Source organism: Podarcis muralis, chromosome 7 (genome assembly GCF_964188315.1).
Source record: "Podarcis muralis chromosome 7, rPodMur119.hap1.1, whole genome shotgun sequence".
NCBI lineage: Eukaryota > Metazoa > Chordata > Lepidosauria > Squamata > Lacertidae > Podarcis > Podarcis muralis.
The window spans coordinates 76,424,476-76,441,077 of NC_135661.1; the positions used below are offsets into that span (position 1 = coordinate 76,424,476).

The 16,602-nt window shown below is 45.2% G+C and overlaps 3 protein-coding genes across 4 annotated transcripts in view; 1 reads left to right on the forward strand and 2 right to left on the reverse strand.

Moving 5' to 3' along the window:
* Positions 1-11,913, reverse strand: part of LOC114603443 (interferon-inducible GTPase 5-like) — a 67,402-nt gene extending 55,489 nt beyond the window's left edge. Inside the window, exon 1 of the mRNA XM_077932556.1 lies at positions 11,674-11,913. The gene's annotated coding sequence lies outside the window, so the exon portion shown is untranslated. The remainder of the gene's footprint in view (positions 1-11,673) is intronic.
* The window catches only part of LOC144328563 (interferon-inducible GTPase 5-like), a 110,601-nt gene that overhangs the window by 11,122 nt on the left and 82,877 nt on the right, over positions 1-16,602 (forward strand). The window lies entirely within an intron of this gene.
* LOC114603442 (interferon-inducible GTPase 5-like) lies at positions 1,003-11,790 on the reverse strand. Its single transcript, XM_077932559.1, has 2 exons — positions 11,666-11,790; positions 1,003-2,294 (listed from the first exon to the last, which is right to left on the reverse strand). The coding sequence occupies exon 2, from the start codon at positions 2,276-2,278 to the stop codon at positions 1,121-1,123; it is 1,158 nt and encodes a 385-aa protein (XP_077788685.1). The 5' UTR covers positions 2,279-2,294; positions 11,666-11,790; the 3' UTR covers positions 1,003-1,120.

Here is a 16,602-nt window from a genome sequence, read left to right on the forward strand (position 1 = left end):
ACTTCTGCACCAATCCTGGCACCTTCCTCGTGAGTGGGGTGGTTTTTCCCTTTTCTGCATCCTGAGCCCTCCTTTCCTCGAGCCTAGCCGTTTGCAGAGCTAGCTGGACCTCCAACATCCTGTACCTTTCTTCCAGGCTTGGACTCTCTCCAGCTCCTCCCGCTGCTCCGGCTCCTGCTGGGTTGCTCATGATGCCTCTCCTTGCACAAGCTGCTTTCAAAGACTGTCGGATTGCTGTGATGGGATGATGAGCTGCTTGTGCGTAAAAGCTTAGTCCCTCAGGGTTTGCTCAGCTTAGCAACACTCTGTCCTTAGCGGAGCCCTTAAGCATGGCTCCCTCAGTCGCTGGCAGAATCCGACAGTGGGCGTTTACGGAATCTCTTCCAACATAAAAGCTCCTTAACGGAAACGCGTCGTCTGGACTCTTGGCGTGACAGTTTCCGGCGAGGTGTGGGTGTCCCTATAGGAGGTCCTGAAACCTCCTCACTGTTTTCGCTTGAAGTATCCCAGAGCCCCCTTTCCGACTCCCTTTCCTTCGGAGCTCCTCTCCCCCTGCTGATTCCTTCCTCTGCTGTTAAGTCTCTCCTAACCTCCTGGAGCCCTTCCACCACCTGCTCTGATGGCAGTTCCCTGACAATGGGTGTGTGCGTGTTGCCCACTTTTGTCACACTACAGAGCAAGAGTGACCTTCCAGATGGGAATAATAACTGAGTGACATTGAGGAAGTGTTGCAGAACTCTTAATAGAGTGGAATGGTATCTGAATGGCCCACTATAAACAACCCCCCATGCATTATTATTGTGTCAATGATATGTTGTCTCAAGGCAAATCTAAAAAAATGTAGTATAAACACTTACAACTGGGAAACACTGGTCTGTGAGCGCTCCAGTTGGAGAATAGCCTTTACCAAAGATGCCATGGGCTTTGAAGACACTCGAACTCAGGACGCAAAGGAGAAACAAGCAAAGAGGAAGGCAGAAACGTGCTAAGAGGAAAACCTGATCATCTGATTATTATTATTTTAATGTCTTTTGGTGGTGGTTGTTTTAAAAATGGAAACGTATAATTCACCAGACACTATATATCAAGCACTTAGTCATCATGGCACATCTGCCTGCTGCTAAATGGACTTTTCCCCCTCTGCCTCAAGAGCTTTGCCCAGAACCCTCTGGGTGTCATCAGCAGCACCCGATATGCATTTCTGCAGCATGAAGTAGGTGCGAAGAAGCGAAATCCCTCCCGACAGAAGGCAGCCAAAGATGGGGAAATGCTCCCAGCGGTGATATTCATAAGCCATCACTGAGAGTCCCACCAAGTCTGGCAGCACCCATAAAATGGCAGAGAACATTCCCAGGGACTGCATTGCTGCTTTAAGGGCTGTGCTTGTCTTTCCAACACGCTGGGCCAGAGCTGTAAGGGATGGATCGTCCAGGCCAAAGTCCAGGAAGCACCAGGAGTGGAACTTACTAAACAGAAATATGGGGAGAAGGAAGGGAACTGGGCTTCCAAGAGCAACCAGCAAAACAAGCCCTTTGGTCCAAATCTTCTCCTTCACAGTGGTTTTCTTTTTCTCTAAGATAGGCAGGCAGATGCTAGGGAAGCGGAGCAGAAAGGCTTGCCTCTTCAGCCGCAAGAGATCGTTCTTCAGCGTTTCCTGCAGGAGGGGGAAATCAAAGCGGTCGGCTTCCCAGTTGGAGACGATGAAGACTTGTGGGTCCCTCACTCCTTCTCTTACCAAGCACTCTTTGCAGTCCTCCTGGATGTGCAAGATGACCTTCTTCTCACTGTAGTCAGATGGCTGTTGCCTCTTGGCGGCCAACAGGTCCAGGTCTGCTTTGGTGCGCACAAAGTAGAAGCTCTTGCCCATATCTTGGATCTCACGGACCAGGTCAGAATGGGTGGAGCGGAAGCGCTGGGAGCCGACAATGACAAAGAAATCAAAGCGATTCAAATCATCCTTCTTCTCAAATTTGTCCTCCCTAAAAGTTGCCATTCCCCTTCCGGGGTGGTCCCAAAGGATCACTTGCGGAAGTGTTGGGTGTGGGTAATCTTTGACTTGCACAGTCGTCATCTGTATGCCAGTCGCAGCGGCACGAGGGTCATTGGCACGAAGACCCAGGATGGCATTGATGAAGGAGGACTTCCCGGAGCCGGGCTCTCCTACTACGGCAATGTGGAGCAGAGTGCTCTTGAAAAAGTGCAGTGGTTTTGTCAGCACATGCGATACAGCGCCTGCCAATTGGCCCTGAGAAATGGCTACCTCGAAGTCTTCCACCATTGTGGATCTTGGTGCGCTGCAGAGAAAGGAAGCAGGAAAATGTTAAGCGACCGGCCTAACTAGAAGCATTCATTAGTGGCATGCCCTCCGTAAAATTTCCAGAGTCTGCAATATTATTATCATTTGCCAAGCAGCAAAGCTTTACAGGTAGAATTATGAATGACAGAATATAGTGAAAGACAGAAACATTGTAAAATTAAGGAATGTTAGAAGGATGTTGGATTGAAGTAATGTGGTCTTAGCAGAAATGATATATGACTTCCGGAGGCGGCGCAAAACGGCAATGGCGGTCCTCTTTACTTCGTGAAGAGGGGCTCCGCGAAAAAGGGTCGTCCGCTGCGGCAAAGCGGAGACCCACTAAGAAAAACCACAGGCAGAGCGAGCCTGTGGCCGTGGGACTCGGCGGGCGCCAAAAGCCCCCCCCCGAAACGAAGAAGGAACCTCGTAAGGGGTTCCGGAGCGTGAAAGGGGGAGCGGCGCTGTGAGTTCATCGCTCTTTTCGTGGAAGCAAAGCCGCGCTGCTGCTGCTGATGAGCGCCGACCTTTCTTCTTGAAAACAACGGAATTGGCAGTAACATACCCGTGAGTAAGGGGTACTAAATATTGGACTAAATTTACGAAATTTGGCTGAAAACGGGAGGCGAGTAACAGGAAGTCCGTCTCCCGGTCTTGCTGACTAGATCAAAGCAAGGGCTCTGAAGTGGGCTGAAGCGTTTAAAAAAGGGATCGTAAAAGCAGAACAAAGGCGCATTGATAGACTTCGTACTTAGAAGATAAAAGGGAAATATTTGCTAAACTTGTGGATTCTTTTTTCTTGGAACTTTCTTCCTACTTTTGAGTTATGTGGAGTTAAAAGGGACAACCCAGCTGTCGGGCTGTCAGCGCATAAAAGAGAACTGTCAAACTGCTGATACTGTTGTTGGAGTTTAAATTGTTACATAGACTGAGATACTAACGCTTAAACATTGTTGCTGGGACCTTTCTTGACACCTTGTGGTTCTACTTCGAGAAATAGAAAGCTTTGGGAACCTTCCTTTTGCATTTTGGAATTATAAAGACTCAATATGGGGAATATAGGAACTTCAATGGCGGAAAAGAGTTCTTCCCTTCCTTGAAACTTTGAAACACCCCCCCTAGAGGATTGCGGAGACATAGAGGCCTGGGAACTGTATTTTATTGAGACTTTTTGTGGTTAAACTGTTTATACTCTGGACTTGCCTTTCTCATGGAATAAAAGACTATTTGACCTTGAACAGAGGCAGGTGTGGAATGAGCGGCACAGGGAAAACAAGAGCAGCTAAAGCTAGAGAAAAAGACAAAGAAAAGAAGTCTGTGCAACTTGTTCAAACAACCTTAACTCATCAACGCAGATCATCTGTCCCAGCTGTGCTGACAGCACAGGAGGTGGAAGTTAAACAGCCTGCCGCAGACGACATGGCAACTGGAGGATCTGAAACAGTTCTGAAACAATTTTTGGAACAACTGGCAATTCTAAACCAAAAGGTGGACAATCAATCATCTAAAATTGATCAAGCTACATCCTCTATTGGTAAACTATCTGAGCAGGTTTCCCAGCACACTCAGGCAATTGAGAAATTGCAAGGAGCTACGGCTGAAAACTATAAACTAGCTGTGGAAGCCAACCAAAAAGCAGAGCAGGCGAACAAAAAGGTTGATGAGATTAAGGGGGAAGTAAGGCCTCTGAAAAGACAGGTAGGAGAACAACAAGCCTACCTGTCATTGGTTGAATTGAAAAGTAAGGAAAATAATCTTAGGTTAAGGGCCATCCCGGAATCGGAGCTAGGCAACTTAGAGGGATTTTTAACACTTTTATTTTCCAAATTCTGGGGGATTGAGGAAGACAAAGACTTTAAAATTGTGACGGCTTTCAGACTGGGAAGATCGGTAAAGAAAGACAAGGCCAGAGACTGTTTGGTTATTTTGAGATCAAGAGAGGAAAGAGACAAGATACTAGGCCTACATTTTAAAAAATCTTTGGAGATAGAAGGCAAAAAGGCCGAAATTTATAGAGATATACCTAAACACTTATTGGATCTTAGGACCACCTATATAGATCTGACCAAATTGCTGAGGCGCAACGCAATTCATTATAGGTGGGAGTTTCCGCAAGGACTATCATTTACTTACAAAGGAAGGAAAGTAAGAATCAAAACACCTGAGGACCAGCAGAAGTTCCTATACGACCACGAGGAGGACCTCCAAAAAGGAGCTGCAGCTTCTTGGCCACCACCACCAGGACGTACACCGTCTGGGTCTGGACCAGCACTACCACCTCCGGGATCGGAAGGAAACCTAGACACCCCATTGTAAGACCCTCTAACTAGACCAGGATGTCTCTGCAGCTTCTAAACTGGAATATAAATGGCGGAAACTCTCCGGAAAAAAGAAGAAAAGTATTTCATATTTTGAAAAAAGAACAATTGGACATTATTTGCTTACAAGAAACACATGTGACAAGGCTCCACAGAAAAGTGTTAATTAACAAAAGACTAGGCCAAGAATTTATTTCTTCGGACAAAGTTAAGAAAAGAGGAGTGGTGATTTATGCAAAGGAAAGCCTGTCCCCGAAATTTTTATTTAAAGATGAACATGGCAGAATTTTGGCGATTGAAATTCAGACACAAGGAGAAAAATTTTTGATATTAGGAATATATGCCCCAAATGAAGGAAAATCGGAATTCTTCAGGAAGCTGCATGAGATTATGCTGGACTATTTAGACTACAGTAACATCATTATGTTGGGTGATATGAATGGGGTTGTGCCTGTAAACATGGATAAGTCGCAAAGTGCTAACATAACGAAAGATGGCAGACTACCTAAAACTTTTTTTGAAATGACTGACAATATGGACTTAATTGACATATGGAGGGTTAAGAACCCTCTAGGGAAAGAAGGAACCTTCTTTTCTGAAGCTCATCTGACATGGACACGAATCGACCAAATATGGATAACTAGAGGACTGGCACCTAAGACTAGAAAAGTGGAAATCTGCCCAAAAACCTGCTCCGACCATAACGCTTTGAAAGTGGAACTGAGATTAAACACAACCGGATCCTTTAGATGGAAAATGAATGACACTCTATTAAGAGACCAGGAGATTGTTAAGAAGGCCCAAAAAACTTTAAAGGACTATTTTGAGATAAATTTAAATACCACAGTGGAAAAAAGAACAATCTGGGACGCAAGTAAAGCAGTTATGAGAGGGTTTCTAATACAACAAAATACGATTAAGAAAAAGCTCTGGAATGAAAAGAAGGAGAAGATATTGGAGAGAATAAGAGAAGGAGAGAAAAAACTAAGATCTAGGCCCAAGTCGAAGGAAGTGCTGAGAGAAGTGAAATTTTTCCAGGCACAATATTCGAAATTGATAAATCAAGAGGTGGAATGGAAAATTAAACAAATGAAACAAAGATCTTTTGAATCAGCTAACAAGTGTGGGAAACTGCTAGCATGGCAGTTGAAAAAGAGACAAAAACTTAATACAGTTACAAATCTAGAGATTGAAGGGAGAATGGTCCAGAAACCCGAGGAAATTAGAAAGTGCTTCCAGAGATATTTCAAAGAACTTTATTCACAAGGGCCGCAAAAAGAATACGAGGTGGATCGATTCCTTATAACTAATGGATTACAAAAAATACCCCAGGAAATGAGAACAACTCTGAACTGTAACATCACGCAGCAAGAAATTGAAAGTGCCATTCAGAACCTTCAATTAGGCAAGTCTCCAGGCCCCGATGGACTTACCTCCAAATATTATAAGGTTTTGAAGGACTACTTGACACAACCTTTGTTGGAGGTTTGCAACCAGATTATGGAGGGGAGGAAGGCACCGGAAACGTGGAAAGAAGCTTTCATCACATTGATACCTAAACTAGAAACTGAAAAGACCCAACTTAAGAACTACCGCCCCATCTCACTCCTAAATGTGGATTACAAAATTTTTGCGGATATTTTGGCAAGTAGGTTTAAAAAAGTACTTAATGAAGTGATCCATAAGGACCAGGCCGGCTTTCTCCCTGGTAGGCATTTGTTTGACAACACAAGAAACATTATTGACATTTTGGAACTTCTTCAAACAAATCTTAACACTAGAGTGGTTTTAACTTTTATTGATGCCGAGAAAGCCTTTGACAACATTTCTTGGATGTTTATGAAGAAAAACCTGGAAGGGATGGGAGTGGGGCGGGGGTTTGAAAATGGAATAGAAGCAATCTATTCAGAACAAAAAGCTAAGTTGATAGTAAACAATGTGGTGACAGAGGAGTTTAAAATTGAAAAAGGGACACGGCAGGGGTGCCCCCTATCCCCCCTATTGTTCATTTCCGTCCTGGAGGTGCTATTGAACATGATTAGAAAGGACCGGTCTGTACAAGGAATTGAGGTCGGAGTGAAACAATATAAATTGAAAGCATTTGCAGATGACTTGGTTTTAACATTACAGGAGCCAATCTCTAGTACTAAAAGAGTGTTAGAATTAATTTCTGACTTTGGTCGGGTGGCGGGATTTAAGTTGAACAAACAAAAAACTAAGGTTTTAACAAAAAAATTGACAACTATAGAAACAGATGAGTTCCTGAAAGAAACAGAATTAAATGTGGTTAAAAAAGTGAAATACCTAGGGGTGTATCTGACCTCCAAAAATTTGAATTTGTTTAAAGACAATTATGAGAAATGTTGGTCGGAAATCAAAAATTTGGTCGAGATTGAAACTTTCCTTGTTAGGTCGAATAGCAGCTATAAAGATGAATGTATTGCCGAAAATGTTATTCTTGTTTCAGGCCCTACAGATCGTGGACAAGGTGGAATGTTTTGGAAAGTGGCAGAAGGATATTTCTAAGTTTGTTTGGCAGGGCAAAAAGCCCCGAATAAAGTTTAAAATATTAACTGATGCGAAAGAAAGAGGGGGATTTGCCCTGCCAGACTTGAGGTTATATTATGAATCTGCAGCCTTCTGCTGGATGAAAGATTGGATTTTGTTAGAGAACACTGATGTCCTAGATCTGGAAGGGTTTGATAATGCTTTTGGGTGGCATGCATATTTATGGTATGACAAGGTTAAAGTTCACAAACTGTTTAAAACCATATTGTTAGAAGAGCAATTTTCATGGTCTGGACAAAATACAAAGACTTACTGGAGAGTAAGACACCGAGGTGGCTTTCGCCGGTGGAGGCCAAGGCACGTAAGAGACTTAACATGGAGGCCTACTGGCCTAAATATTGGGAAATAATTGAAAAAATTGGAGACAATTGGAGGTTGCAGAGCTTGGAAAAACTAAAAAACAAGGTGCGAGATTGGTTGCACTATGCTCAAATTCAGGAGGTTTTTAAAGCGGATAAAAAGGTTGGATTCCAGGTGGAAAAATCGAAACTAGAGACAGAACTGTTAGAGCCAAAAAATAAATTACTCTCGAGAATGTATAACTTGCTGCTTAAGTGGAATACACAGGACGAGACAGTTAAATCCGCCATGATAAAATGGGCGCAGGATTTGGGGCACAACATTATGTTTGAAGACTGGGAAAGGTTATGGAACACCGGAATGAAATTTACGGCATGTAGTGCCTTGAAGGAAAATATTATGAAAATGGTATACCGGTGGTACATGACCCCAGTCAAGCTCGCTAAGATTTATCACCTGTCTGACAACAAATGTTGGAAATGTAAAGAGGCGGAAGGGACGTTCTTTCACCTCTGGTGGACTTGCCCGAAAGTGAAGGCCTTTTGGGAGATGATTCATAATGAACTAAAAAAGGTACTCAGATTTACCTTACCTAAGAAACCGGAGGCCTTTCTTCTGGGCATTGTGGACCGGAGAGTGCTTAAGAAAGATAGAACTTTTTTTATGTATGCTACTACAGCAGCAAGGATCCTGATTGCAAAACACTGGAAGACACAAGATTTACCCACGCTGGAGGAATGGCAGACGCAGTTGATGGACTATATGGAACTGGCCGAAATGACTGGCAGAATCCGAGACTTGGGAGAAGAAACAATTGAGGAGGACTGGAAAAAATTTAAGGATTATTTGAAAAAACATTATAAGCTATATGAATGCTAAAAAAATGCACTTTTTAGGAAATCTTAGCTTCAGCAATCGGAAATTAATGAAATGGAAATTAAGGTACAAGAGGTTAGAGGTGGAATAATGAAATAACTTTATTGTGTTTAAATCAAAATGCACAAGATTTGGGTTGAAACATTTTTGAAACCAGGTAACACGATAAAATGAAAGATACATTAAGTTCTGAAACAAGTTAACAAATTGCTGATGTTTTGTATCACAGAGAATGCAGGGTTTGGAGGATGCGGGGAAGTCCACTAGATCTGTTGAAAAAAAAAGAGAACATGGAAATTTGTAACTTTTTTGTTCTATTTTTTACAACTGTCTTCTATTCTTTTTTTCTGTACTCTATAAATTCAATAAAAAATATTATAAAAAAAGCAGAAATGATATAAAGGATTAGGTAAAAATTGATATATTTTTTTAATTGGTGAAAGACGGGAATGTAAAATTACAGTATATTAAGATAAATTATTAGGATAAAAACAAAGCTGGAAAGGATTTGCTAAAATGTCTAATTGAACTAGAATACAAAAAAGGGAGGTGTGAGGAGGTCAAGGAAATAAGCAAAGGAAAGAAAGTTATGTAAAGGTTTGAGCTGTTTTTTTTCTTTTTCTTCTAGCTGTTTGTATTTTTGTATTGTATTTTCTGTATTTTTTTTTATTTTTCTAATTTTCTTTTTGTAATCTTTAAAAATTGAAAAAATATTATTATTATTATTTTTTAAATAGAAGCATTCATTCCAGTGTCTGCAATATTATTATCATTTGCCATCATTCTTCCCCTGGGGGTTCCCTTGGGGGTTCCCCATCTGGTGCCTCCCACCACTCCTCTGCTTCCAGCCAGCCCAGGACACAGGAGCAGAGCCCAAGAGCCCTGAATATAGAGGGGGACATGAGGAAGGGAACTCTCAACATTTTAAGAAACTGCACTTCCTAATTTTTGATTTGTTTTTATTTTTTTTAGGTTGGGGAGGGAGGCTGTGCCCATTACATTGATGATGACCTTACATGTTTTAGAAAGATGCAACAAAGTGTTACCAGCCTTAAGGGGCAGAAGAGGAGGGTCTGGTCAAAAAGAAGAAGGGATTGGGGCAGTTTTACTTAAGTATGTTTTAAGAGCACATCCTACCTTTAGATACTGTATGTAAATTCTGCCCCTGCTTGCCATTTAAGTCAGAGGTTTTCTACCTTTTTGAGTCCACAGCTCCTTTGACCTCCTTTCTGTGGCACCCCAGTGGGGCTCAGGAGCCCAGTTATGTTACCCCTTTCCCCGCAGAGCTGCCAGCCTCTCACCCTTTTTCAACCCCACCCCCCCTTGTGAAGTCTTCCCTCAGCCTCCTCTCCTCCCCCTTCTCCTTGGGAGTCTTCTGGCAGCTACTGCTCTTACCTGTGGTCTCTGAGCTGCCACCCCCCTGCCCTCAAAAGAGGTGCCTCCTCACACTGCCCCACAGGGGCCTGGGACTTGTCTGTCCATTCCCAGCAGCAAGGGCTGGTGGTCTGGCTGGCTGGGCTCCCTCGCCCACTTGCCTGCTTACTCTGAGGCCCCACTTCAGCTCCTGGAAACCAGCACCCCCTGGCCAGCCCCAGAGGCACCTTTCGCCTGGGGCGCTTGTAGCCAGGGCTGCTGCAACAAACAGATGTGCAAGAGTTTTGGAGGCAGAGACAACAGAGGGCATCAGAGGAGAAAGGGAATGAAAGAGGGACGGAGGCCAGTGTTGCCCAAGGCACCCCTGACCAGCATTCAAGGCACCCCAGGGTGCCACGGCACACTGGTTGAAAACCACTGATTTAAGTAATTAATAACCTCATATGCCTAATGTGCCTGAATTCCCCCACCCACTTCTCTCCCTCCCCCAATGTGCACATTACCAGCTTTCCAAAGGAATTGTTTCTGTTCTCAGATTCGGGACAGCCTCCACCCTCCTTCTCCCCAACCTGTTGAAGGACCAGAAACAAATTCCTCACCTCTTGACCCTTCAACAAACCTTTATTTCCCCCCCTTCTCTCTCCCCCCCCTCCAAAGAAGTCACCTGGAGGGCTGCTGAGATTTTGTGTTCGTGTTGCTGAGGGAGGAAAGGGGGGGGGAGTTGCATGAGGAAAGTGAGGGGGTAAAAAACCCTCTAAACAAAGAGGGGGGGGGCAAAGTGCAGAGCAGGGTCCGGCTTGTAAAGATGCCCCAGAATTGGTCGTTTCTTACCCCCGCTCCCTCCCATCTTCCCTTCAGGGAGGGAGAGAGTGGGATGGGAGTTATTTTCCTTCTGATCCTGGCATCAGGATCCTGGCATCCAAGGTGAGGGAGGAGTCAGGAAACGAGCGGGAGGGGCTAATGAACGAGGTCTCCCTCTCCCTCTCTCCCTCCCTGTTCCAGGTGTGTGTTGGGTAGGCAGGTGAAGAGCAGCCTGGAAGGGAGGGCTGTGTGTACCAGTGGAGAGATCTGGGATCGCCATGTGGGGGGGGGGGCAAGGGAGGTGGGCTGTGAGCTCTCTCTCTCCTTCTCTCTCTCACTCTCTCTCACTCTCTCAGTCACACACACACACACACAGAAAGAGAGAGCGAGAGGGAGGGAGAGAGAGAGCTCTGAGACCAGAAAGTTACCATTGTGGAACAAATCAGTATGATATGGTTTGTATGTCTGTGTATTGTTTTACACCTGAATTACATTATAAAAAACTGTCAAGTCAAATCAAAATGTCATTTTCTTTCCTGAAACGTTTTATCAAGATAAATTTAATTTCATTACAAGGGGAAGTGCGTGAGGAATTGAATAGGTGGGGGGGGGGGTGGAGGAGAGAGGGAAAGAAGAGCTACTTTTTCCGTGGCTAGGGGGCGCAATCTGGACGGTTCTGCCAGGGGCGCCAGATCACCCAGCTAAGGCTCTGCCTGCTTCTAAAGACCTCCCCCCTCCACTCTGCCAAACCCCCAAAAGGGAAAGAGGCAGGAGGCGAGAGGAGCAGGAGGGCAGCCTCGTAGCAGCTGCAGAGGGGGCTGTCGAATGAACACGCGTCACCGCTAGAAAGTGAGACCTGCGTTGATTTCAGAGCAGTTACTTACAACTCTTAGAGTAGCACGAGCTCTGCTTGCTCCCTGGTGATGGCATGTTATTTATTCCCTTTGCAGCGGGGAAGAAGGGCAGCCTTCTCCAACATCATTATTCATATGAGTAAAAATAAACGATTCTGCCCGCCCGCCCCCCCCCCCCCGCCGCCTAGCAATGAGCTCAGAGTCTCCTTTAACGCAAACACGCTCAGAAAAGGAAAAAAAAAAGACACGGAAATCATCAGAGCCCCAGGAGAAATGCTCACCTCCTTACCTGCTGCCAGTCCGGTTTTTTTTGCAGTAAAGCTCAGTCCTCTCTTCGGAGACTTTGCTTGCTGGTCTCTTAGGCTTTTCTCCGCCCAACTCTCTTTCTCTCTCTCGGTTTTATTCCCTCTCCCGCCCGATCGTTACACTAAAAAAAGCAAAGAAGAAACCGAAAGTACGTACGAGCGAGGACGAGATTGCAACGCATAACGAGAGTCGTAGTCCCCGCTAGAGGGAGCTCCAAGCAGCCTGGTTGACAGCAGTGCAGCTGCCTTTAAAAGGGAAGGTCCCAAAGGCTAACTCGTGAAACTTGAAGCACCCGAGATGGTTAACCCTTTACCTCTGCGGTAGTTGCCTCTGTGCCAGTCTCAGCAGCTCCCGCGTTATCTGCACTTAAGCCCCACATGGCCCTGATTTCAGGGGGTTGATCTAGATGACCCTTGGCTTCCCTTCCAGATCTGCAATTCTACGATCCTATGACTTTCCAGAGCCCGGCTCTCCTCCTACTGCAGTGTAGATTGGAGTCTTAGCAAAGGACAGTAGAAATTTCAGGGGCAGCATGAAATGTTTTGGCACCTGCAAAGAAGCAGAACGGGTCCTATCGCCTGTCTCAACTGCCTTGAGGTTTATTGCAATTAAGCAGGACATAAATGCTGGGAAATAAACAGTGTTGTTCCAGCATGCTTTCTTCACAGCGTGGATGCCTGCAGTTCATGATCTCGTTGATGTAACAGTGGCAACATTTGTACCATGATGTATTTATTGCTTTAAAAACCCATTACAACAAAGGTGGTATCTAACATTGATGGTAACAAAGCTTTGTGTACTCTCTGGCCCCTATTAACCAGTGCAAATGAGGACAATCATACAGGCAGGATAAAATCTGCCACTCACTCCTGATATTTGGGTAGATCTTCTGTAATTCAGAGCAGGGCTTTGAGTGTGGCTTCCCCTGTTCTGTGGAATAGCTTTCCTGCAGAGATACAACAGGAACCCGCTACCCGCAATTTCTGGAAACAACTGAAGATGTTTTCATTCCGACAAGTTTTCCCAAGTGGATGAATAGGTTGCTGTCATGAGTGTCTATTTAGCATTGTTTGAAAACATATTTACTTTTTTTCCCCTGTGTTGTTTTTAACTGCTTTTCAGCTGTGTTCATTGCATTTTGTACACTGCTTTTTGGGGAAGATAATAATAATAATTATAATCATAATAAATAGAAGTCCTGATGAATTTTCATGAGAACTTTTTAAAAAAGGAATTAGCCAGCTGATATGGAGATGGGAAGAGCTGAACTTAAGTATTGGAAAAATGAGAAACTGAGAGAAACTGTAAATAATAAATTTGCCCACTTCCCGCAGATCTCCCCCTACGCTGAAGGAAAAACTTGCTGACATTCCCCCTTCTACACAAATGTTAATAGGGCAGGAGTCCCTGTCCTCTTCTCCAACTCACCTCCCCCACATCTCCTATAAAATCTGCTCTGGAATGTTCCTCCCAGCTGGGAAGGTGTGCAAGTCATTTGCTTGGGTGAGGAGAAAACATGATGCAGACAGTGATGTTGAAGCTGGAAGCTCCTCATATCCTTCAGAAGAAGGATTTTGACAAGCTGGAACTTGTACAGAGGAGGGCGACCAATCAAAGCTTTGGAAACCAAGCCTTATGAGGAACGGTTGAAGGTTCCGGGTAAGTTTAGCCTGGAAAAGAGGAGATTGAGAGGAGATACGATAGCCATCTTCAAATATCTCAAGGGTTGTCACATGGAAGAGGGAGTAAGCTTGTTTTCTTCTGCTCCGGAGGGTAGGGTTTCAAATGGCTTCAAATTGCAAAATTGCACATGAGGAAGAAATAGTTTATTTTTTAGGAAACTTCTAATATTCTGCAGGCTTTAGAGCCCGCATGACAAGCTGGCTTTGCAAACCAGGCAGGCAGGAAGGACCCCAAACTCTCCTCAGAGTGATCCTAGACTGACAGCAAAGCCTGTGTCTTATCTGACACCCTCAGCCTTAGGGGACATCATTCAGGGGGGCACCGGGCAACGCTCCCTTCAAGGGTTTCCACAGCCTCACGCAGAGTTACTTGCCTTCCCTTCCCCCAGCTTGTCCTCCAGCTTCCTGCAGCCTGGGGAGCTGGAGCTCTTCGCCACCCCCACCCTCCGACTTTGTTGCTGATTATTTATTTATCCTGCTTAATCTTAGAAAGGGGAAGGGAGCTGCAGCTTTTTGTTATCTTGGAGCAGAAATTACATCCTGTTTCCAAGTTTTCCTCTCCCCCACGCTTCACCAGCACACAGCTCTGCTCAAACAGGTGATTTCTGAGAAAAGGAAACCTAAATGAGGTCGGCCTAGTTCCTCCTCCTTGTAAATAATTTCTTGGACTGTGCTGGGTCATGACAGAGAGCAAAAGGAAGCAGAAATTTCTCCAGCCTGAAAGCAGAGGAGGAGAATGCAAACAAAGTTTTCCCCAACAGTCCAAAGAACGAATTTGTTTGGAGTCTTTGTATCATGTCATCCTATTTCTCCTGAGTTTTGATGCAGTGTGATCCCCACATGACTGGCTCCAAAGGGCAGAAAAACTGAAGAAACCCCATGGGGATATGGTGTGGGGTAAAAGCAGGAGCCCTGTGCCTAGGATACCACAGTTATGGCTTTCCCCAAAGAATTCTAGGAATGGTAGTTAGTTAAAGGTGCTGAGAGTTGTTAGGAGGCCCCTATTCCCTTCACAGAAGTACAATTCTCAAAAGTGATTTAGCAGCCTCTTTAATCAGAAGTGCCTGGGCACCATTTTTGCGTGCAGAGCTGAGCCGCGATGGGTGAAAGAGGGAGAGGAGCTGGGGAGCACGAGAATGACTTGCGCACAGTTATAGGAGCCAGCTCCCAGGGGCCGAGATATGGAAATATTGGAGGGGAGCTGCTCCCCACAAGGTGATGGGCATTGCCATTCAAATGGGGTTCGTGTGCCACATATTGTGATCTATGAGATGAGACAGGGCTTATCTGCCTCCCCCATATTTTAAGTTGGCACCCCAGCACACAGTCCTGTTACCTCTGCTGCTTGGCTCCCTCTCCCTCTCCAAGCCCAGCAGGAGTTGTGTTCCTGCTACTTTCTCACAAGGACAAGGGCAATGCCTATCAACTTTTTTGGGAGGGGGTGCCCCTCAAACATGATATTTGCAGGGGAAACACATGTAGACTCCTAACTCTGTGGTTAAAGTGGTTATCAGAGGCTGTCACAGGGGGAGGGGCCTGCTCTGAAGCATTCTGGGCAAGTGTAAACCCCATGAGACCCCCCAGCGTGCCCCCCCAGCATTTTCTCCCTAGGGGAGGGGGGATACAAGCAGCTCCTCCTATTCAGCAAGAGGCCACTCCAGAGACATTAGCTCTCTCTCAGTGTTTTGCATTGCTTGCTTTTATGAATGTAACTGAGCATCAAACTCTGCTCTCAGCATGGCAACCCCAAATTTCCAGAGCTTGTTTCTGTGAGCTCATTAGTGCGGTAGACACCATGTTTCCTTCTATCTTGTCCGGCTGTATACTGGAGCTGCCTTCTTTCACCGCTCCAGTAGATTCATGTTTGAGAGACTCCCTTGCATGGCAACCAACTCCTAGAGGCTGTTTCATATATGTTGGAAGGTGCCCAGGCTGCCTGGCGCAACCCAGTCAGATGGGCAGGGTACAAATAATAAAATGCTGTCATTGTTGTTGTTGTTCTGAGTCATTTTGGATGGTGTTTGGTGTTGTTGTTGATTGAATTTATATAGCGCCCTATACTCGGGGGTCTCAGGGGTCACAGAATAAAATCAAGATATAAAACCACAAGATACCAAATAAAAATAAAACAACAGAACAATACCCACCCGCCAAAAACACATTTTAAAAGGGCATAGGATGTAAATCGGACCAGCCAAAGACCTGGTTGAAAAGGAATGTTTTTGCCTGGTGCCTAAAGGTGTATAATGAAGGCGCCAGGCAAACTGCCCTGAGAACAGCATTCCACAGTCGGGCAGCCACTACAGAAAAGGCCTGTTCTTGTGTTGCCACACTCCAAATCTCTTGAGGAGGAGGCACACGAAGGAGGGTCTCAGAAGATGATCTCATGGTCTGGGTAGGTTCATATGTTGTTGTGACTAAAAATATATAAATTGTTTTTAAAGATGGGTTGGCTGGCCTAATCTGGTGTGATCTAGGATTGCCTCAACATAATCTGACCCAATCCTATGTTGATACAAATTGTCCCAGTCCAATTGATTAATTGGATTGGTCTGGATCTGATGCACAGCCCAAGTGAAACGTGTTCTTAAATAAACTGACATTTTTCTAGCAACACTTAGCTCTAGAACCCCTGCTACCCAAAACACAGATATAATCAGAGAGAGTACAGAGTAATTAATGCACAGATACTTGGTCACACCTAGTGAGTTGGAATGTGTTTGTCATGAGTGCGTGCAGGAGCCTGGCCCTGTGACTGGTAGGGCTTTGCAGGATTGGGACCTTCCTGAGTTTGGCCTGCAAGGGCAAGGTGCTGCTGCACAGTGGAGGCTTGACAGAAGACTCGTAGCACCTGGTGGCAGGGGTCAGGAGGGGTATATAAGACCAGCAGTTCCCTCTGGCTCTTTGCCACAGCAATACACTACCCACGTAGCTGTGCTTCGGTTTCCTGACTCCTGGTTTCCTGACCCCCGGACTCTTGGCTTCCCTGCTCCCGGTTTCCCGATTCATGGGCTCTTGGCTTCCTGACCCCTGGACTGCTGATTCCGGATTCCCGTCCTCTACCCCTGTCCCGGCGTAGCGAGCCAGGACTCCGACTGCCTGTAACCCGGACCGTGACAGTGTTTTGCTATTTGTCAATAAAAACTATATTACTTTGTCTGTTTATTTGTGTTGGCAGCCAGTGGGGGGACATTTCAACCTCCAAGGCTTTCAGGCTGTAAGGCTTTACA

Excerpts from the sequence above, each read along its gene's own strand:
- LOC114603442 (XM_077932559.1), bottom strand. The coding sequence starts at position 2,278 with ATGGTGGAAGACTTCGAGGTAGCCATTTCTCAGGGCCAATTGGCAGGC.